The 23,117-nt window shown below is 40.4% G+C and overlaps 1 protein-coding gene across 2 annotated transcripts in view; it reads left to right on the top strand.

The window, feature by feature from the left end:
- The window catches only part of glis2b (GLIS family zinc finger 2b), a 55,408-nt gene that overhangs the window by 26,248 nt on the left and 6,043 nt on the right, over positions 1-23,117 (top strand). For both annotated transcript variants that reach the window (XM_041816886.1, XM_041816885.1), the window contains exons 2-6: positions 15,370-15,571; positions 17,842-17,972; positions 21,442-21,579; positions 21,669-21,802; positions 22,435-22,553. In XM_041816886.1, coding sequence (XP_041672820.1) covers positions 15,394-15,571; positions 17,842-17,972; positions 21,442-21,579; positions 21,669-21,802; positions 22,435-22,553 — 700 coding nt within the window. In that variant the 5' untranslated portion in view covers positions 15,370-15,393. The remainder of the gene's footprint in view (positions 1-15,369; positions 15,572-17,841; positions 17,973-21,441; positions 21,580-21,668; positions 21,803-22,434; positions 22,554-23,117) is intronic.

Here is a 23,117-nt window from a genome sequence, read left to right as displayed (position 1 = left end):
ACTCCATCTAACTCTCTGGTTTTGTCTGTGACAATGACAGTCATTCCTTTAAAGGAACCCTGCATGATCAGACAAGTTCATCTTCTTGGATAGATATTTGTATCTCTCAAAAGTATATTGAACTAAAAAAACTCACTAGATATCTGCGTTTTGAGTACATTTGAGCTTATAAACTCACCAGGGGGCCGACATGGTCTGCATGATTTACATGCTAGCATGTAAACAAGTCAGCTCACATGCCTAATACATCTCACGCACTGAGGATCTAGAGCAGTGGTTTTCAACCTTTTCTTGCCCAAGACACCTGAGATAAAGCCGGTCACTTTATTAGGTACGCTTGCTTGATTGTTTGTTAACACAAATAACTAATCCACCAATCACATGGCAACAGCTTAATGTATTTAGACATGTAAACATGGTCAAGATGACTTGCTGAAGTTTAACCCAAGCATCAGAACAGGGAAGAAAGGGGATTTAAGTGACTTTGAGCGTGGCATGGTTGTTGGTGCCATACAGGCCGGCCTGAGTATTTCAGAAACTGCTGATCTACTGAGATTCTCACACACAACCATCTCTAGGCTTTACAGAAAATGGTCCACAAAAGGGAAAATATCTATTGAGCAGCAGATGTGCGGGAGAAAATGCCTTGTTGACGTCAGAGGAGAACGGGCTGACTGGTTCGAGATGATAGAAAGGCAACAGTAGCTCAAATAACCACTCATTACAACCATGGTATGCAGACTACCATCAACGGTTCAGGCTGCTGCTGGTGTAATGGTGTAAGGGATACTTCTTTGACACACTTTTGGCCCCTTAGTACCAATTGAGCATCATTTAAATGCCACAGCCTACCTGAGTATTGTTGCTGACCATGTCCATCCCTTTATGACCACAGACCCATCTTCTGATGGCTACTTACAGCAGGATAATGCAAATTGTCACAAATCATCTCAAACTGGTTTCTTGAACATGACAATGAGATCATTGCACTCCAGTGGCCTCCACAGTCACCAGATTTCAATCCTATTAAGCACCTTTAGGATATGGTGGAATGAGAGATCTGCATCATGGATGTGCAGCTGACAAATGTGCAGCAACTGCATGATTCTATCTTGTCAAAATAGACCAAAATCTCCGAGGAATGTTTCCAATGCCTTGGTGGCCAAAGAGTGTTCAACCCAGTACTAGCAAGGTGTACCTAATAAAGTGGCTGGTGAGTGTATATTGGCTAAATTTTTCAGCACCAGAGACTGATGCTTTATTTGAGAAGTGTTGTTAATGTTTTCTTCATCGTAACGTTTCAATTTCTCGATTCCCCTCAGTTGTTTATCAGCCTTAGTAACAGAGGTAAAACCAAACTGTTGGAGGTCAGAGGTCAGAGGTCACACCACTCCCACACCTCAGTCCATCACCTTTGACCCTGTCGTCCCCACCTGGTGGATGTAAAAACCAGCAGGTTGGTACATGATCCATGCTGCAGCTGCAGGTCATTACACATCACTGATAAACCAGAAAACTACAAAACCAAAGAGACACATGCTGACTGAGACAGTGTGGATGGCAGGAGAGTTCATGCAATATTAAAAGACACATTTTAGGAAAAAATATATCTGAATGTGAGAGGAGTTGTGCAATTACACAGGTTACAAGCTGACAACAGATCATTTCCCAAATGGCAGAACCTTATCGACCTTGCTAGCTCCAATAGCTACGGTAATGTTAGGACTTACATTGTGTTTTTCTTCCTGTAAACGATGATAAATGTGAATAATTTTAAGTTTAATACAAACCTGATTATTGCATCCCTAGTCTTGAGACATCGAGGAAAAGACGCCAGCTCCACTCAGTTCTTCTTCTTGTAGGCTATTTTCGCCAGTCCCACTCAGTTGAGAACTATCTGTGCTTGATTACTCTTCCTCACAGAAGTGGATGACGTAAATGGTGTGCTGCACTGAACTGAAATTGAATTGAATGAACTGAAATTGAATTTTTTTTATTTATTTATTTAAGGAATATATAGAGTTGAATGCTCAAGTGAATAAAATACAATTTCAAAGCAAAAAAGATCAATTTCAGTTAAAATAAATTCAGTTTCAAAGCAAATAAATTCAGTTTCAGAACATAAAATTCAAATTCAAATTATGCTATTCAATTCAATATCATTATTCAAATTCAGTTTCTAGTGGCACAAATCTCGGCCTATATAAGGAGAGGGACTCACCATTAAGTACATGTAAACATCTCTGTGATTTACATAGTGTCTCAGCTAGGTGCTGTTTCAGGGTCAAAGTGGCTGAAACTTAAAGTTCAAATCAATATCCCCATTTCTCTAAGTTTGTCATGTGATGTCAGCATGTGTTATATTAGGAGATGCAGAATTCAAAGCCTGCTCTGCTTTCAATGAGGGCTTCTATTTCCCTTTATTTTTTTCCCTCTAGGCCTCCGCGCTAGTCACATAACTGAAAATTATGAATTAGACTATTTAAGACTAGTATGTGACTTAAACTCACAGTTTTAAGTTGTTAAATAAACTCCAGTGATCTGTGGAGAACAAATAATGTGACTTATGTGCTTTGAAATGAAGAAAACATCAAATTTCCTTACTGCTTAATGTCTTTATGAGTTTAATGATGATTTGGCAGTTCATTTTTAAGGCACCAGCAGGAACAAATAGGTTGTTGTTATTCACAGCGTACACAAATATAGACAAAAGTATCTGGCCACACCTGTTGATTATTAATTTTAGATGTTTTAATCAGACCAATTATCACAGGTGTATAAAATCAAACACATAGTCATGCAGTCTCATGTGTGAACATTTGTGATACAAAATAGATCTTTCTGAATATCTCAGTGACTTCAAATATGGTACTGTGATGGAAGAGCTTGAAGCGTAGGGAATGCACGTCTAACAAAGATCCAGGCATTTAGGATGTCATGAATGCTGCCATTGAATCTGTGTCTGTGAACTGTGACAGTGTGGAAGTCAGAGAGCAGTTCGCCTTTACAGTATAATCCATCAATCTGCTGACTGCAAAGCTGAGATCAACCACTGACTTGGACTTGTGCATGGGACGATTGATTTGCTGAGCAGGACAATGTAGGGTTCCCGGTATCTGAGCATGCAGGAAAAGCCAGACTCTTTTGGTCCTTGGTCCTTCTGGTCTTACTCTTGTGAGGCTTGGACGTTGACTGATGACCAGAGGCGCCAACTGAACTTCTTTGTGACGACTTCCCTTTGGCGCATCTTTGGGTATCATTGTCAAGACTGTGTGTCTGATGCTGACGTGCTCAGGAGAGCAGGGATGGGAAGGTCAACTTCAGCACCTGGTGCACTTCCCCAGGCCTGATCCAGTTAACTGCATACTGGGTGCCCAGGACCCATTAGGCTGGTCCAGACTTGGGGGGTGGCCACTTGCATGGTGGAGGGGGCAGCTGGGAGGATACCTGGAAAGATGGGCCTGGCACAGGCCTGGACAATGGCTATCAGGAGGCCAGAGCAAACCTAACCTGACCTATGCTTCCAACTTTGTTGCAACAGTTTGGGGAAGGCTCTTTTCTATCTCAACCTGACCGTGCCTGATGCAAGGACTATAAAGACATGGTTTGGTGAGTTTGGTGTGGAAGAACTTGACCGGCTCGCACAGAGCCCTGACTTCAACCTCACTGAGCATCTTTGGAATGAACTAGAATGGAGATTGTGAGCCAGGCCTTCTTGTCCAACATCAGTGCCTGACCTCATAAATGCTCTACAGCATGAATTGGCCCCAGACACACTCCAAAATCTTGTGGAAAGCCTTCCAAGAAGAGTGGAGGCTGTTATAGCTGCAAAAGGGAGGGGGCCACTGATGAGCCACGGGTCTTAGGAGCTGGTGTTTTATAGTCAAACAACCCCCCTGCCAGTGAAAGTCTTCTAAACATGACCCTGGCAGAAACCATGTTAACCGAGAAGCTCTTTAATTCGGATTTTATTTATGTTCCACTACACCACACTGACTCATGTTGAGATTTCATTCTAATGACATTGCTGCAGGTAATGATAGCTAATTTTAGTGGTTCCTTTGTGCTTTCATGTTTTGATGTATCATTTGGTGAATCATTTGTCTCACATGCATGCACATGCATGCATTTTGAAGGCCCAGTTTTAGTGAGACTAACACAATGAATTGACCTTTTCTTATGGCATGCAAATGTACTCACTGGTTTCTTTAGGGCTGCAGACGCGTTTGTATACTTTTCATGTACAATTGTAACAAATTACACCTTTGGGATAAAGTCCTTCACAAAGATGAGGAATTGTGTCATGAACTTTGCAGGAATTGTCACCATTGCAAAACAGTTTTATTGCTGCATGATTCTTCAGTGTTTTAATTCTACACGTGACACTGTTGCATCAGTTTTCAGAAGTTCCCACCATGTTCTTTCTCTCCCTCTCTTGGTGCGTTTGTGTTTGTGTGTGTGAGACTGAAAAATAGAGAGAGCAAAGAGCCCCGGGGAGAGATGGCTTGCCTCCTACAGACCACCTCCCAGGGTCACAGCGGGAGGCAGATTAAGTTACAGCCAACCTCAGAGGGGGTCACACAAGACATGTACACACATTCTTTCACTCTGCAAAACCCTCGGACAAAACAAAACATTACACCATACCATTTAATACCCTGATTCAAAATCATTGTCTTATGCTGCACAGTTTCCATATGCTTTGATTCTTTTTGTTGGCGCTCTTTTCTGCACCATCAAATCGAGCAGACTAACCTGATCCTCCTTGGATCAGGTGAGATCAGGTTAAAGATCAATCGGTTGGAGCGAGGTTAAAAGTCAATGCTGATCCTCATGAGCCCGGAGGTGTTGAATCACATAGCCCCGCTTTGACCTGCATCAGCAGACTCCCGCTCCCTCTAACCTTAAACACTAAAGCCACCATAGGGCAATATTTGCTTGAGGCTGTTCTTCAATAGTGTCTAATTTTGTATTATTAAATCTTTTTTTCAGTCTTTGGCTTTTCCTAAAAGCATTGTGTAGCGCCTGGCATTGTTAAAACTGTTTCTAGAAAACCACATTTCTAAAAATGTCCATTTATACCTAGAAGTCCTATGCTGATTGTTATTTTATTTCATACTAGCAGATAAACCTTGTCATATCTTTTGTACTGCTTAATCAAAAGTTATAGATTTGGCTTCGACATGGATACTACAGGCAAAGAAAAAAATCACTTCATTACTGTGAAACGTCAATACATTTACTTAGTGCACTCATTGTAAAACTTAACAAGAACAGCTTGTTAAAAATGGAGTTGTGTTTACTTGGAAATCCAAAATATTGCTATTTCAGTTGTATTTTCGGAGTTGACGGAACATTTATTTAGTTTGAAGTAACAGTACTCAATTATTTTAAGCATTTTCTTAATTTTACCCATATTATTTTACAAACATCCATTAACTTTGCTTTGTCTAATACTTTTTGCTGCTGTAAACTGGAATTTCCCCTTGTGGGACTAATAAAGGAATATCTTATCTTATTTTATCTTAACAAACAGAGACTGGATTTGGATTTTTGTCGTTTCTGTTGTGAGACATGTGCACCATGAGTGAAGTTATCTACTGAGTTAGATGTATGGTTTACTATGCTCTGTGCGTATTCTTCATTAGAGTTGTCTTTCTATGAGGTTGACTCTCTGCTTTGTTCTTGCCAGAGGAGACCCACCTTACCACAAATTTCACTGCATTACTGCAGCTCTGTCATACTGTAAAATATTTAACACTTTCAAGTAGTGTGGACCAATATAAACACATTTAAAGTGTTTAATATAACTCCATATGACTTGCTGTGTATTTGATTTTGTTATAGAGGTTTGACTTCTTCCTCTCGCTCCTGTCTCTCGCCTCACCTCACCTGGACCTTAGGGAGTCCAGAGTGTCAATTGGTTGGCAAAAGAAGGGTTCAACCAATTATGTATGTGCAAGTAGACAGACAAAAAAATGTATCCAATGACACTAGTGAGAGGAGATGACATGTTCCCATTGCTCTCTTACTGACCATCTAACTCTGGCTGTGAATCATGTGGGATGGCAATTGAGAGTGGAAGTCAAAGCGGAGATTCTACCGTTCACGAAAGTGTTTGAACTGCATTTCTATGATGTAAAATGACCAAGATATTGATAAAACATGGTGAAAACATGATGACCTCAGAGGGTTAAAATGGTTAGGCACTAGGGCTGGGTATTGCTAAGAACCTCACGATTCAATTCAATTTTGATGCTTTAGGTTGCGATTCAATTCGATATCGATCCAATATTGATTTTAATGCTTTGATGTTGATTCAGTAAGAAGTAGAAATACACAAATGACCTGTTGACAATTTTTAATAATTATTTTCATGCCCATGTGAACATATTTGGTAGGTCACCTCACATTTTTTAGCAATAAAACATCTGAAAATAAAAAATTTGCACAATAATAACTTATTTGTGCATAAGGGGTACAAAAGTAAAAAACATGCAAGTTCTGTATAAACACTGAAAACGTAAAGTGCATGTAAACTTTAATAATATTTCTTTCCTCTTGGAAATTGTGATAAACCTCACATAACATGGTTATGGTTGGTTGTTGTTTGGTCAAGTGCAGCCTCCATCCATACAACATGAATCACACGCACAGTGACCCCTACTGGCCAGGAGGTAAATTGATTCAGAGGATTTACTGAATTGAATTGAGGGGGGAAATATTGCGATGCATCGATTAATCAATATTTTTACCCACCCCTCTTAGGTACCTTCTACTTAGCAAACACTGGCTCTTTCAGTTAGTATTACTTGAATTTTTAGGTCATCTGTTTTCTCTGATTGTTTTGTAGTCTATGAATTTATCCGGTTTTACAGTGCTGAATGAAGAAGAATCTGATGTTGGGGAAGTTTCAGAACTGACCAATCAGTCTTAGAGAATTTTGGATGTGATGGATCACCATCCAACAGTGATGTAGTTCTCTTTCTAAGGTTGGGCTGTTCATTGTCTGTGGTTAAATAATTGCTCTTGATCCATGATTTTGTGAAAACCAGTGCATTAATGGGTAAATTTGACTTGTTGGCCGTTCTAAGTATATAGAGATCCTTGGTGGTTCTAGTGTTAAACACACCTATACCACATCAAAAGGTGGCGTCCTAATGCACTGGCCTGGATTCAGGGAAGGGTCACACAGGGGGATAGATGACGGGGGGCTGTTAAAGAGGACACACAAACCTCTCTTTCAGGACTGATCTTCCTCCTCCATTTCCTCCTCCCTTCATCCTCACCCTTGTATATCCTCACTGTGGCCCCTTTGGTCATCCCTCCTCTCCTTTCCTCTCCTCTGTTTCTCTCACCCGTTCAGCTGCTGTTTACTCTGCTGGAGAGAGAGAGAGAGAGAGAGAGAGAGAGAGAGAGAGAGGGCCCAGAGAGGGGACAATGCCGTCTTTCACAGAGACCATCGACCCCACGGCTGAGCAAGGAAGTCTGCATGGGGGCCAGCCAACACCCCTTCCACAAACTTCACAGCCATCCGCCACCGAGCTGTACACACACACTCGCTTATCACATGGGCACACACACACAGACCATGCTCCAACCCTCTCTGTATCACCTCCTTTCTTCATCACCCTTTCTCTTTGTCTCACATTTCCCACAAGCCCCGTCTCGGTGACCGTGGCCGTTTGGAGGATGAAGTCGAGATCCTGAAACTTCGTCCAACAAACATACTCAGGGAGTCACTTCAGCGCTGATCTCTAATATTTCTTCACTAAAATAGAGACTGGAGAGGGTGGGCTGAGTTGAAATCCAGCATGGTGGACTGATTCAGCAGGAGGTGCACTGGCAGACTGCACTGGAAACACATTAGTGTGGTATGGATCGCCTGGGGTGTAGTGGGTATTGGAGATATTAATGGCCCGCGGAGCTTCCCAGAAGTCCCGGATAGTTTCAAGGGAACTTAGGTTTTTTTCTGCAAAATGTTATTTGAGAGTTAACACTCAAAGAGAGCAATAAAGACAAGTCTGAATGAGGAAAAATCAGAACATGCACTTCATCCTCAATACATCAAACTTTCTGCTCAAGATGTCTTGCATTCTTTGGGTTGTGTCAAAGGCTTTTTTAATTTGTTTCACATGCAGCTCATTGATCAGTCATATGACTGAGAGAGCCAAAGTAAGTAGGATTAAGTAAGATTGTTAAGTAATCATCTTTTTTTATGTATAAACAGGATATTTTGATTCACTTTGAAACAAAAGTTCCTTTTTCTGAAAGTTATACAGCAAATGCAGCCGTTGAATTTGACCCAAAAATGTGTAAAAGCAGGTCTATAGTGATGCTTGGAGAAATAGGTACACTCCTCATTCATCCACACATTTTATAAGTGACCCATCAAACAAAGTTTAGCATCTTCCTGCCATGTTTCTCATAAAAATCTCATAATCATTCATGTCACTGATTCTTAAATTTGTGCTGTGTCAGTTGCAGAGTATAAATCTTTAGTATCTACAGTGATGTGCATTCCCTCTTCATACCCTGGCATTCTTTTACAATCAGATACATGCTCTCTGGTTAAATGGTGACTCTAAATTGCCCATAGTTGTGAGTGTTTCCTTGGCGGCTTGTTTGGAATGGATGGATGGATGGATGGATGATGATGATGATGGATGGATAGGTTGATGGATGGATGATGGATGGATAAGTGGATGGAAAGATGATGATGGATGGATGGATGATGAAGAATGGATGGATTCATGGCTGAATGGATGATGGCTCTACAGCTGGATGAACATGTGATGAAATGGTGGATGGATAGATGATAGATGGATGACGACTGAACACATGGATGGGTGGATGGATGATGACTGGATGGATGATGACTGGATGGATGGATGACGACTGGATAGATGGATGGATGGATGGATGGTCTATGACCCCCATTTTTCTTTCATTCTTTTTAATTTTAGTAGAAGTGCTTATGTGTTGTGTAGATGAAATCATGTCCTTGCGAGTTATTTCAACATTTGTTTTTGTTATTTTTAGACTATTTAATGTATTATGATAGTGACATAATTTTTTTCAGACAATATATATCCATATACTCCATTGTTGTAACCCCAAGTTGCTTGGAGTTTGCAAAAAAGAACTCAAAATGAAAGCCATGTTGGCTTTCCTATGTTTAGCACTGAGGAGAGGCCTCAATCTAGCCACTCTGCCACAAAGCTCAGATCGGTGGAGGGCTGCAGTGATGGTTGTCCTTCTGAAACTTTGTCCCATATCCACACAGGATCTCTGGAGCTGAGTCAGAGTGACCATCGAGTTCTGGGTCACCTCTCTTACTCAAGCCCTTCTCCCCTGAATGTTCAGTTTGGCCGGGTGACCAGCTCTTGGAAGAGTCCTGGTTTTACCAAACTTCTTCAATTAGAGAATTATGAAGGCCACGGTGCTCTTGGGATCTTTCAATGTAGCAGGAATTCTTTTGTAGCCTTCCCCAGATGTGCACCTCTGTCTCTGTCTCTGAGCTCTGCAGACAGCTCCTTTGACCTCATGGCTTGGTTTTTGCTCGGATATGCACTCACTTATCAGCTGTAAGGGCTTCTATCATGTCCAATTAGTTTATTTATCACAGGTGAATTCCAATCAAGGTGTAGAAACATTTCAGCATAGATCCAGAGAAATGGTAGACAGCCGAGCTAAATTTCAAGTGTTTTTGCAAAGCGTCTGAATACTTTCTGAATGCACTGTATATGTCTTGCACAGAATATGATAGAACATAATTTAATTTAATTTCAATAAGCTTTGTTTTAGTAGCTGCGTATCTATTGAAATAAGACACATAAGAGCATGCGGACAGAAAAATTAAATTTAAAAAACAAGATAAGATGCAAACATTAATGGGTCTGTGTTGCAGGATGCAGCTTATTTAAGCCACTATTCACCCTTGTTCTGCATGCAACAGGCCTAATGACACTAACAATGCTATATTGTAAAGGCAGAGGGACACATCATGAGACTAGCTGTTGTTCAGCAGAGGGGAGATAGCTATGGAAGCTTAATAAATTGGAAAAGATGAGAGGTAGAATCCATTATGGAGATAAAGTAATGTTTGACACGTGGGGGGGGGGGCTGCCTGAGAGGAGCTTCTGTGTGCTGAGCCCCCTTCAGTCTCTCTCTGCTGCCCTCACTGTGAGAGATGTAGGATCATGTGATTTGAGGTGCCAAATTGATTTATATTCCAGTGTTATATATGGATCCAAAAGTTCCAGATCTGTTCCTCGGGCTTTATAGCATGGATTATAGCACTGATGGAAGGCCAGTTTTCTGTTTGGATGGATGAGGGAAGGATTGTAGCAAGGTTAAGCTGATTCCTGGTCTGCGCCTGGGGGTGAAGGCTTTACTCGGTTAAAGTGGATGACAGACGATTTTCTGCTATTTTAGCCAAACAATAAAGCCTGAAACCTTGGCAGTGTGTGCTGTGGGACTTAATGTAAGTTAGTACAGAGGAAAAGGAGAGAGGGAGAAAGAAAAGAGATGTGGTATGAGCCACAGCTGGTATCATAACCACTCTGACTGATGTGAACATGTTCATATCACAGCAAACAGCTACATTTCCCTACATGAACTGGATAAGAGTTATCCTTTATTATAGCACAGTTTTTGATTTTTATTTAGCCTTTGTTAAGCCAGGTTAGTCCCATTGAGATCAGATCTCTTATTTTAAGGGTGACCTGACCAAGGCTCAGCCCTGTTAATAATTTTTATCCTTACCCTTTGTTTTTCAATGACCCCTAGCTTCTCAGAACAGAGTTACAGTGAATAGAGGTGAAATCTTCCCTTGTGAAATGGGATGGTCTTTCATAAATGCCAGATAGTTTACAAGCAATTCTTTTTAATGCTTGTTTGAAAAGGAAAGGTCTGAAAGAGCCATCCATCCAATTTCTATACTGGTTATTCCATTGGGGGTCACATGGCTGACATATAGAGACAGACAACCAGGCACGCTCACACTCACATCTATGGCCAATTTAGAGTCACCAGTTAACCTAACAAGCATATCTCTGGTAGTGGGAAGAAGCCTTAAAGATGAACCACCTCAATTCCTCATCCTATCTCTAAGGCTGAGCCTGGCCACCCTCTAGAGAAAACTCACTTCGGCGACTTGCGTCTACGATCTCATTCTCTTGGTCATCACCCAGAGTTCATGACCTTAGGTGAGGGTTGAGACAAAAATCTCCGCATTACTCCAGACATTCACATGCTGATATGTTAATCTCATGTTCCCTCAACTCACTCAGGAACAGGAACCTGAGATACTTGAAGTCCTTCACCTTAGGCAGAGACTCACTCCCCACCCAGAGGGAGCAATCCACCTTTTTCCAGCTGTGAACCATGACCTCACACCTGGGAGTGCTGGCCCCCATATGGACCTCTTTGCACCCAGGTTACACACTATTCAAGTGCCTGCAGAAGATCCCCAGCTGATGAAACCACCAGAACCACATCATCTGCAAAAAAGCAGAGATGAAATTCTGAAATCTCTGAACCAGGAATCTTCATACTGAACAGACTGGTATCTACTGGTAAAATAGTTAGTTATCACCCAACAGCATGGTCTGAAATCCTATATTTTTAAGACTAACCAGTTTACCCAATTTAAGCCATGGAAATAATCAGATAATGGTGCAACATTTTGGTGTGGTTTAGCAGTCTCAGTAAAGGATGCGTATGTTTCTATCTAAGCTGGTGATCTAATGATTATGATTCTGTAGTAAAAATACAAGAAAATAGAATTAAATGCATTTTTATCATAGGATAACATGATATCTGCTGTGTCCTAAAACATGTTTAAAGTCTGTGCACACAAACTATAAATAATAGACTTAAAATCTGGAGAAATAGCTAGCTAAAGTTTTATTTGAAAATTGTAGCTATTATAACATCAAATTTATAAGATTTATCTGTTTTGTCAACTGTGACCTACGTCATGTTATTGATCCATTAGAGGTGATGTGTCTGACTTTGTCACTGAAGTTTTTTGAAAAAAACCTTTAGAAAATTACATAATTTAGGGATCTTTTTGATCTTTATGTTTATTATAACTGACATTTTTAGTGCTATACTGTTATATGACACATCTAGAGGGTTCCATGGGTCATGTGCATCCCAAGTCAGATAAAAACCCAGCTGTTATCCGTCCCACAATGTTTCTTTCTGTACATGCGAGGAGCATCAGTGTATATAAACGCATTGGGACAGAGAGATCTCTCTGATTAGTCCATAATGCTGCTCTGTGTGCACGATCATACAGTATGTTCCTCTGCTCTCCCATCAGTACATGTGTGTATCATCATCTTATCTACGGCTGATTGAGTCTGTACACCCCCAGTACAGAGCTGGTGGCCTTCCCTGGTCGGGCTGCTGAACCTGGTGACCTCTTTGCTCCGTGCCTCCCAGACACAAGAGCTTCTCATGTGGCCCCCGGCCAGTCGCTCTCAAAGCCCGCCATTCACCACCGTCCACGGCTCCTATGAGTGTGTGTCGGCGTGTATGAAGGAGAGGGAGGAAGGGTGAATTTGTTGAAATTACAGTTTGATTAATTACTTTTGTGTGTGTGTTTCTGTCAGTCTGACCGTGAGTGTGTGTTTGTGTATGTGCACGCTGGAGAGATATGTAGGACACCATACAACTGTGAGAGTGTGTAGATGGAAAATGCTTTGAGATGTGTGTGTGTGTGTGTGTGTGTTTGTGTATGTGAAAGTGGTGAGAAGGCTCAGTGAACCCTAACACATTGTGTTGAATGGAGAGTTGGCTCTAAACCAGCAGTACAGTACTAGCACTGGCTGTATGTGTGAAGCTGTACCTGCTGGAGGAAGGACAATAGACTCAACCTTTATTTTTACACATGTTGAAAGGGTCCCACTTGTAGAGGAGTGTATATTTAAAAAAAAAAAATATTTCATATATTGTCCTTTTGGGGGTATTTTAACCTTGCCTCAGATGATTTGGGCATGAGCATTTCTAGGATATGTAGTTTGATATGGAGGGAGTGTTTCCTAATAAATGCACATACTTTTTATAGACTCAAAAAAGGTATTTGACATTTTAATCTTACAATTATGATTTATATACTTTGAACTTTATGTCTATTTATTAGGGATGCACAATGTCATTGGCAGATATTAGCTTAAAAAGTTTAATTTTGGGTGCAGATGGCCTGGTGGTAAGGTTGCACCCCATGTACATGGGTGGCCAGGTTTGAAGTCAGGCCTGAAAGCCCCTTGTGCCATTCTAATGACGCTAATCACTCCTTCGTAGCTCTTAAAGAAAGTTTTCTAGCAAACTTGGAACTTTTTAAATAAAGCATAAAGTGATACCTATATCTCCTGATCCTGTTGAGGGAATTTTTGACTCAACAGTATCATTCAGTGCTGGTTAGGATGACACAGATCAGCCTGGTGAGCCAGGCTGCTATTGCTAACTGCTAATTAGCCTGGTGTCATGTGTTGATGAAGATTGGTGTTGTTGCAGTGTTTTACCTTGTTTGCTGCAAAGCTTGCATGACTTATATCCAACTCCTGACTTTTTGGTCATGGAAGAAACCTGAAATTATCCAGTATCTTTGCTTTTAGTCTTGCTAGCAGTACATAAAAGCTAGAATCCATGTTACCAAGTACCACCAGTAACATTTTTTTGGTATGTGAGGCATGTGTTGCACAATTCAGGTTTACAACTGCTGCCATCTGCTGGCTTTTTTGTTTACTGCACCATCGTGGATGTGTACTATGTTAAAACTGCTATTGCAGGATTTATGGCTATATCATTTATGTAAAATCTGAATTGATAACCATATAGACAAGGTGCTTGAGAGGATGTGTTGCCCTGTTGATTTTGTGAGCACAGGCCTATTGAGGAATAGCAATTTTACAATGGAGAGGTTTAGTAAGGCTAAACAAATGAAGCCGTGTTAATTCAAAAAGCAGTAGTCATCACCTAGCTGTGATAAGCTGACAGCATGCTTATACTAATTATTGCCCAGCCCCCACAGCCAATCACAGCTCTTTCCCTCAACACAGCTGTATATTTAAATATGACATACCTTTCTCTAATCCCTGATTGCAGTTGTGCTGATACATCACATTGCTGCTGCTTCTGCTGCTGGCAAAGCTTAACCTCTTCCACCCCAGCCTCCTCCTTTATAGCATAAAGCTTGTTGCACCCTCATATTCAGATTCATGCTACTATAGATTTGTATACAATGTTAGTGTATTCAAAATGCATTGTCATTAATGTAGTATCTATCCATATGGAGGCTTCTAGCCTAAACAAGAATAACTAAACAAAGACTCGTGATACTAGAACTTCTAAACCTAAATAGTTCTAGCTTCAAATAAGATGAAAACAAACAGTACTCTAAACCACTATATTTACTTTGCTCCTATGTTGAAATTGACTGATTATTTTCTACATTTATGTTGAAATTGTTCTTGATAATATATAGGCCTACACTATTCTAATGTTAAGTTATATATAAACAATGAGATTCAGATATCTTAAAGCTTAACTATCAGGCCTGCTTAGCTAATATTAGTATAAGTTCAGGAAATTATTTAGAATGAAGAAGAAAAAAGCTAATAAAAACTGAGATAGAGTACAAGAATTTACAAACATCAAAAGGGAATCAAGTACATTTTAATTTCCTTGCTTCCCCCCTCTCCTTGTGTCAGTGTGGTGGCAGAGAAAGGCTACAAGTGGAACTGAAAACCAGAGCTAGATGAAGCGTCCTACCCACAGCCCTCAGGCGGGGTCCAGAGGTCACTGTGTTTAGAGGAAGGAGGAGGTGGTTGCAGCGGTGCAGCTGGACTTGAAGGCCTGGGGGGGCTGCCGGTGGGGTCTCAAAGGTCCATGGGGTCTGAAGGTGCACACTGTGGGGGTGGAGGTGATGTGACTGGCTCAGGGTTGGGCTGCAGCAGGGCTGCTAGTGAAGGTGACCATATGGATTGGATTGTAGACATTCCTCAAGAGGAGTGAGTGTGCAAAGGTCAACATGGAAAAAGAGGAGGGGGTCACACAGATCTCTGTGTGTAAGAGTGTTTGTTTTCCTTTGGCTTACTCAGTGTTTCAGTTTACGATTGTGGCCGGTTTGCCATTGTCGGGTTGAGTATTTCTTACCCAGTGGGACTGTGGAATGTGAGATACCCTCAACAACGTCCATGTGGGAAAACTGCAGGTGTGAGAGTCTGTCTTCTGTAGTTTGTCACTGTTTGTCATTGGAATGCAGAAATTTCTTGTAAATACTGTCATATGAAAACCAGAGTATCCTTTATTGGCCCCACTTGGCTCAGCTCTGCCCCTCTGTTTCTGTTTGTGCAGGTGGGAGGTCGGCGGGTTGCAGTCATGCTGTCACTGGACGAGCCCCTGGACCTGAAGCTCCCTCGGCGGGCCAATGGGCGGGACAAGGGGGCATGCTCCCCTCCACTTTCCCCACTGCACCCAAAGCGAGCTCGCCAGCTGCACATGGCAGACGATGGCACTGCAGTCATAGAGCCTGCCTCGCCAGCATCCCCACGCACAGGTACGTAACAAAGCAATACTCTAGTAGGCTCCACAGTGAAGGCTGGAGACAGTGTCTGACACCAGTGAGCCAGCATGATCAGACTCACAATGCAACAAGATATGAAGCCGTGCAACACAAAACAATGTTTACCAGATGCTGATCAGTACTTAACATATAGCAGTGGCTTCTGTTACAAGAATGAATTTGTAGTGGTTTATTGTGTGAGCCATTGCATAGTGATTGAAATAAAACTGTTGGTTATGAATATGCATGGAAAATGACATTCCACCTGCTACCTCTGAAAGATCTCACAAAAACAACAAGAATGTCAACCTAAAAGTCATGCTAGAGTACAGGTAAGGGCCTGATAAAGTCATGAGGATTCATCCTCTGGGGGTCATGATGTCTGTGCACAAGTTCCAATGCATTTGTTTTTTAAATTTAAACTAAGGTTCATGTGAATTAATGACCATAGCTGTTGGAAGAGATGCCCTGATCGATTGGGAACCAATCAATGTTGATGATTTTCATTAGAAATTGATTGGTTAATCCAAACAAATCCTTGATAATATGACATAATAATATTAATAATGACATTGGTTAAGCGAATAACCAGCCAATATATATATATATATATATATATATATATATATATATATATATATATATATATATATATATATATATATTTACACATCAGCACTGTGAATCAAATTATAGTGAAATGTTAAACCTTAGACTGTTAGTTTGACAGGAAAAAATAAGACATTTCATCTGGATTCGCAGCAGGCCAGTTATCTTTATCCTCCACCCAAAACAGGATGATAAATCTCCCAAAGTTTCCAGTAAATCCCATTACTTTAAAAACAGTAATCAATTATTTAAATTTGTGTTGAAACCAAAAGGTTTAAAGCTAATCAGCTAAATTAATCAGGCAGCAACATTAGAATAGGATTTGATACATTAGAAAAAGTCCCACTGCAATTTTCAAATCACAAAAGATGCGATATTCCTTTAATTTGAAATGTGTGTAAATATACCAGTTGAATATGAGATGTTTTCTGCAGAGATGTTATTCTCTAAACATCATGCAGTAACTGCAGTGTCAATAGTTTTAGAACAGTTTATAAATAATCATTTTTTCCTTTTTTAGTATATGTTCATCTTCAAATGAGAATGATACTAAGATTCCCTTTGAAATATGAGTTCATATAATTGTAGAAGATGATTTTTTAAAATCATTCAGCCCCATTTTAATCCTTTAAGTAATGTGCTGGATAAAATATAGAATGATTTATTGCTTGTGTTTGCTGAATATACATAAAATGGTGAACATAAAAAATAAACATATTAAATAGCAATCTTGGAAAAGATAATACACTATTCTTTTTATGGTGATTAATTGCATGCTTTATTTTTCCTTTTAATAGTATTTGTTTAGGCCACCTCAGAGTCTCCTTGCAGCCACAGTGTTTTAAATAAGTCCACCACTGCTCCTCACTGTCTCATTTTACATTAAGAATTTACAGAAAACTCATGGACAAATCATAGGCATCTGAAACTATTTAATGTTTTCTTATTTCATTTCCAATCCATGACAAATTGCTTCTTTCACATCCAAGTTCATGTTGAAATCTTAAATCTACTAATTGTATCTAAACAGGAAGTTAATTACCCTCAGTTTAAAAGAGTAGAAAATGTTTAAAAAAAAGATACAAAACAGTTTGAAATGCAAAAGAGCAGAATTTTGAAGTGTGAAGAATTTTCAATTAATTGCGATTAATTAATCACAATTAAACATTCTAATCTTTTGACAGGGCTAATATATAGATAGATTGTTACACTTAAATGTTTTGGATTATCAAAACAATTTCGATATCTCACAAAGACATCCCAAGTAAATACAAAATGTAGTTTTTAAATGATGATTTTATTTATTAAGGGAAAAAAATTCCAAACCTATCTGGCCCTATGTGAAAAAATAATTCCCCCCCTTGTTAAATCATCAGTTAACTGTGATTAACCACAGTTCTGGAAAAGCTGAGTTAATTTCACTGACCACACCTAGGCCAGAATACCACCAGATTTGTTGAATCAAGAAATCCCTTAAGCTGTTAGACAAAGTGAAGTAGGCTACAAAGTCTCAAAAAGATACTTATCAGTCCACGATCCAATATGGCGGCATGATGCGTATGATGAGTCCATAGTGACTCCATTGTCTTCGTATCAGATCCACCAAGTAGACGTCACCTTGACAGGTGTCTGTGTTTCTGTATGTGTTTTCTCAGGTGTGCAGGTGGTCCCTCATGATCGGACAGACACCCCTACCCCTCCTGCAGTGGACCTGAGTATGTCTCCCTCCTCCCGACACACCCCCAGCTCTCCAGAAATGACAAACGGCAACTACGTCCCTTCAGGGGTGAGTCAGACTGAGTTTAAACTCACAGACATGCACGTCAGCACAGGTGCTCCACTTCGACATCTAGGAGATTTTATTTAGCCTGTCATTCATCTCTATCTTTACATTTATCTGGTTTGTTGAGGGAATAATGCCGTCTTTCAGTACTGAGTGGTCAACACTTTCCTGTCTTCAGCAGAGTGACTCAGCCTGCTGGGGTCAGCAAATCAGGAACAACATGAGGTTGTGTCAAACTCTCCGTAAGGGAATCAGGCTATGCACAGGGTGGGAGGAACTCTTATCAAACACCTCTTGTGTCCCTAACAAGTGCCTCTGTCTGCACTCAGTGGCCTCACTGGCATGACGTGTGTGTATGTGACTGCTAATGTGTGTGTGTGTGAGTGTTTGGTACATGTATAATCGGATTTAAGTCAAGGTACAGCCATGCAGACCTCACGCCGCCTAATTCAATTCCCTCCCAATTGAATAAAGACACACTGGCTGAGATCATTTAACCCCCCCATACACCACTTTAGTCCTAGATAGCCCCTGACCCCACTGTGATACACAACACTATCACTGAGGATGCACGGACACAAAAGCACTCACTCTTTTCAGTTACTCAAATTACTGGAATAGAGTAACTTTTTGTGTTTGTACTTTTTGAGTAGTTTTTAAAATCAGTAATTTTACTTTTTCTTAAGCATGCTTCTGTGGAAGTTTTGTCCCTTGTGTAAAATGTGTTTGACCTTTATTTATCCAGAAAAACTTCACTGAGATTAAAGGCAAAATAAGGAAGCAGGCATGCACAGCTCTGCTTAGCAAGCAGATGCTTTCAATGTTTACATATGATGGAGCTTGTTGTTGGATAAAACTCATGCTGAGGCAGGTCAGGAGAAGTGAAAATACACAGTCACCAAGGAAAGCTTTCAGTGCAGCTCTTTGCCCAAGGAAATTTGGTCCAGTTCTGATAAAACTGCAGCTATACTTTGGCTGTGCTGGTGACAGCCATTACAATCTTCTTCCAGTAGAACAAAAAACCCACCTGAAGCCACCGCCTCGTTCTCCTCAAATGATGCTGATTGGGCGGTCCATTTTCAGACCTTGCACAGTTGTTTCAAATTTTAGCTTTCCAAGATGGATTTGCCTGATGACAGACATGAAATCTGGCCAATCCATCTGCTTTGCAAAGTTAATAAAATTGACTTATAAATTAATCTTAGATTCTGCAGTCACATGTCTGCCTCTAAATCATTTAACTTCCACCTAAAAGTGTCCAGTGAGATCAGCTCATTAAGTTTCAAGTATTTTTGCAAATCAGTTCATAAAGATCAGTTCTGACCTTTGGAACAGACAGAAAGTAAAAATCCTGAGACTGAGGACTATTAGTTCTTATGCTCTTCTGACTAATGTAGGTCTAAAAATATGAAGGCTGAGAATAGCCTTTTAGATACGAGTATGTATACATTGAACATTCATACAACATTGATGGGTTAGGGCTTTAAACTTTCCATGATATACAATGTCTAGAGCGTGCAAGCTCTAAGAAGTGGTGTGCATAAACATCACCACAGTTGAGCACAAAATGTTTCCTGGTCTCTGGAAAGTCTGGGCGTCAGACTTCCATCAGCTCTCGCAGACAGTAGGCTAATCTATCCTTATCATTGGATGCTTAATTCAATAAGGTCAGTTTGCATGGAAAGGGGTGTTTTCCTCAAATAACTGCGTATGGGCTCAGCGTCTCTGCATGCCGGTGCGTATTTGTGATAGGCCAACATCACAATAAGGGCAGTATTAAAGCTGTGCTTTTTGACTAAGTGTTTTGCACATGCTTTTTTGTGGAGCTTAAACAAAGAATCACACGGCCCACCTGTGATGTAATGCTGTCTTCGTAAAGACAGACCCATATTCAAACATGTTTACACAGCACCAGCAACTACGGGCGACAAACAGCAATTAAACCATGATTTATCAGTGAATTATTCTAACACCAACATGTGACACATCTCCTGTGTTATCTTGTTCAATATGAGCACAGAGAAGTGTTTTAAAGAGAGCTTACTTTGATCCAGGATCATGGAGCAGGTGTATCATCACATCCAAATACGTTTCCTTATGGGCGTGTTTCAACAAAGTCCTTGAGCTGGCAGCACACTCATTCAACTTCATTCAGCTCATTCCCAGCTCTGACATGCAAATTCCAAGGTCAACTGAATGCAGCAGCAGTCACATTTGGGATTTTATTGAAAAAAACAACCTGTACATATTTCTGATTTTTTATGGCACCAGTTTCAAACTAGTACATCCAAGAAGTTTTCTGAGAGGGATCAAGAACAATTGGAGCAATGGTGTGGTGAGCAAATTGAGACAGACACACAGCTAGACTATTATAGTAGTGAGATATGTGCATTTAATTACAGAATGTGATTAGAGATATATGCATTATCTCATTTATTCACATCAAGGAAACATCTTATTATACTTTCATCTACCACAGGTATGAAAAATAACTCCTCAGTTCTCAGAGAAAACATGACTTACTTTTTACTATTACTTATAGTAACTTTACTCCTACTTATGGAAATTATCATCAGAGTAACTGCACTTTTATTTTAGAACAATATTCTTGTTCTCTCCACTTTTGCACCAAAGTAAATATTTCTTATTGAGGAACAGCTGCACTCACTTACACTCACATGTTCTCTCCCCTACAGCATCCCACAGAGCAGCTCACATAGTTTTGCATGCAGAGGCAGAACCGAGCGCAGGGGATTGGTCTCATTTTATGAAATTTGTCAGATACACATTTCTGACATAGCTGAAGAAGACGAGACAGCCACATTATTGTGATCCATTTTCACCCCTGTTTACTCACTGTGATTCTACACTCTAGCAAGACAGCTAAGACTTCTGTGTCACTTACTCTAAAGTCTACTCTTCTCCATAACTCCTCTCTGTTTTCTGCTTCAGCTACGTTTCAATAAAAAGAGTGCGAGTGTGTGAACCAGTGCATTATCCCTCTAAGCTCCAGCAGTGGTTCAGTGGATCTTACAGCTCTCCTGCTGAGCTCAGTGATGTAGGGGTTTGTAGCACACAGTGGGGGGGGCTACATGACAAAAAAGAAGTGGATTTTTTCAAAAAAAGATGAGATCAGCAGTTTTATACTCCACTGACACAAAAAATATGCTTCTGTCAGAACACAGGCATTTCATGTTACAAAGTAGGGCTGTGGGCATTGATTGGGATAGGATGAAAGTCAGAAATTAACATATTCAGTTTCTGAAATCACATTGTTACATGCATGGGATGAACATGTTCCACACAGAAAGGCCCTGACCAGGCCCTCGAACCAGGAACCTTCTTGCTGTAAGGCAACAGCGCTAACCCCTTCACTGCCATGCTGCATTTTTTTTCCTGACATGGGATGAATAACCCTGGTGCTCTATTGTATATTTTTGTTTTTGTTGATCAGAATTCTCATATCTCACAGGCCTTTCAGTTTTTCGTGCCAATCGGAGCTGGGACAGGACTTCACTTGCCGTCCTCCATGTTCATTGGCCAGACGAGCGACAAGAGAGCCTCTCCTGACCTCTCAGCAGATGAGCAACTGGCCTGCCGCTGGAAGAAGGTGAGAAGAAAACCTATTTTATGAGTCTGTTTGCAGTAAAAACTGGATGAGACTTACTGTTGAAATTCTTCTGTTCTCCCTCCCTCCAGTGCCATCTGCTCTTTGACTCCCTGCAAGACCTCGTGGATCATGTCAATGACTTCCATGTGAAGCCTGAAAAGGATTCTGGGTACTGTTGTCACTGGGAGGGCTGTGCCCGCAAAGGGAGAGGTTTTAACGCAAGGTAAGAAAATCATATACATCACTCAACTAAGCACAAAACTCCTGAAAATTTCCAGATTTTTTATGGATGAGCAGCTCAATTTAAAAAAAAAACAGCTGAATTTCACCCTGAATTTTCCCCGTCTAGTATAAAATGTTTTCTGTGTTGAGTCAGGTTAAGCTGTTGTGTGAATGCAGAAGAAAATATTGATGTGAATTCAACACAAGTCAGCTCAAGGCTGTAGACTGTATAGCCCTGAACCAGAACTATCTCTGTGCACATCATGAAACTGCTTCACTGTGTTTTCTTTTCACTAGTATGCTCTTTTCTATGCTTTTGTTGATAATTTAACCATGTTACTCAACATGTAGCATTAATGTTAAAACAAAAACTCATACAGTGGGCTTTTTTGCTTCATCCTTCTCTTTTGCATCACTCATGTGCCTCTCCTCAGACCACTTGTACCCCCTTCCCAATCCTCCTACTGTGAGGTACATATTTGAACTAGGAGGATTTCAGAAGCAGCTCTCTCTAAATCTTCTTGAAATTTCAGGAGTGCATATACAAAAACAACTATACATTTGTGTAACTAACTAAGTGCACATTAAAGGTGAGAATGAATGGTGAACCTGCTTATTTTTGTGTGGCTGCAGGTACAAGATGCTCATCCACATCCGCACCCACACTAATGAGAAGCCTCACCGTTGTCCCACCTGCAACAAGAGCTTCTCACGCCTGGAGAACCTCAAGATTCACAACAGATCACACACAGGTCAGTAATGGATGTGTTAACTGTAGGAATAAGAATTATAGGGCCTTTTACTTAGGGATGTAAATAGCTAATTACATTAACATCACAGTTATTAAGTTGCTTTATTGTGTACTTGCACTTTTAGCGGGGAACTATTGTACTTCACTATATTTCAACCCTTAGTTTGTGCTAAGTAACTTGTTACACTCGGGGTGTTCATGACCAAAAATGGCATAAATAACAAAAAAAATAACATACATAAATATTTTTTTCAAACTTCTTTTGCATTGTTTTTAATCAAGATCAGACCTGATCATAAAAATCAATCATTTCAGTCAGTCAACTCACGTTGTCATTGTTCAAGCATTTATTATGGCAACATGCATGTTATTTTACATGCAGGATTTAAGGAGTGATGAGATAACATCTTAAAAACCCCTATCAGAGCGTACAGGTGGATGCTGGGGTGGAGGTGGGTTGAAAGCCAGAGTGCTGTGCTGATTTAGGGCAGAGCTGTAAATGCAGAACAGAGGAAGAGACCAGAAATCCTGCAGCTTAAATAGACTACTGAACTAGGAGGTTGGC

Source organism: Cheilinus undulatus, linkage group 21 (genome assembly GCF_018320785.1).
Source record: "Cheilinus undulatus linkage group 21, ASM1832078v1, whole genome shotgun sequence".
NCBI classification, from domain to species: Eukaryota; Metazoa; Chordata; class Actinopteri; order Labriformes; family Labridae; genus Cheilinus; species Cheilinus undulatus.
This window is presented reverse-complemented; position numbering and strand designations above follow the sequence as displayed.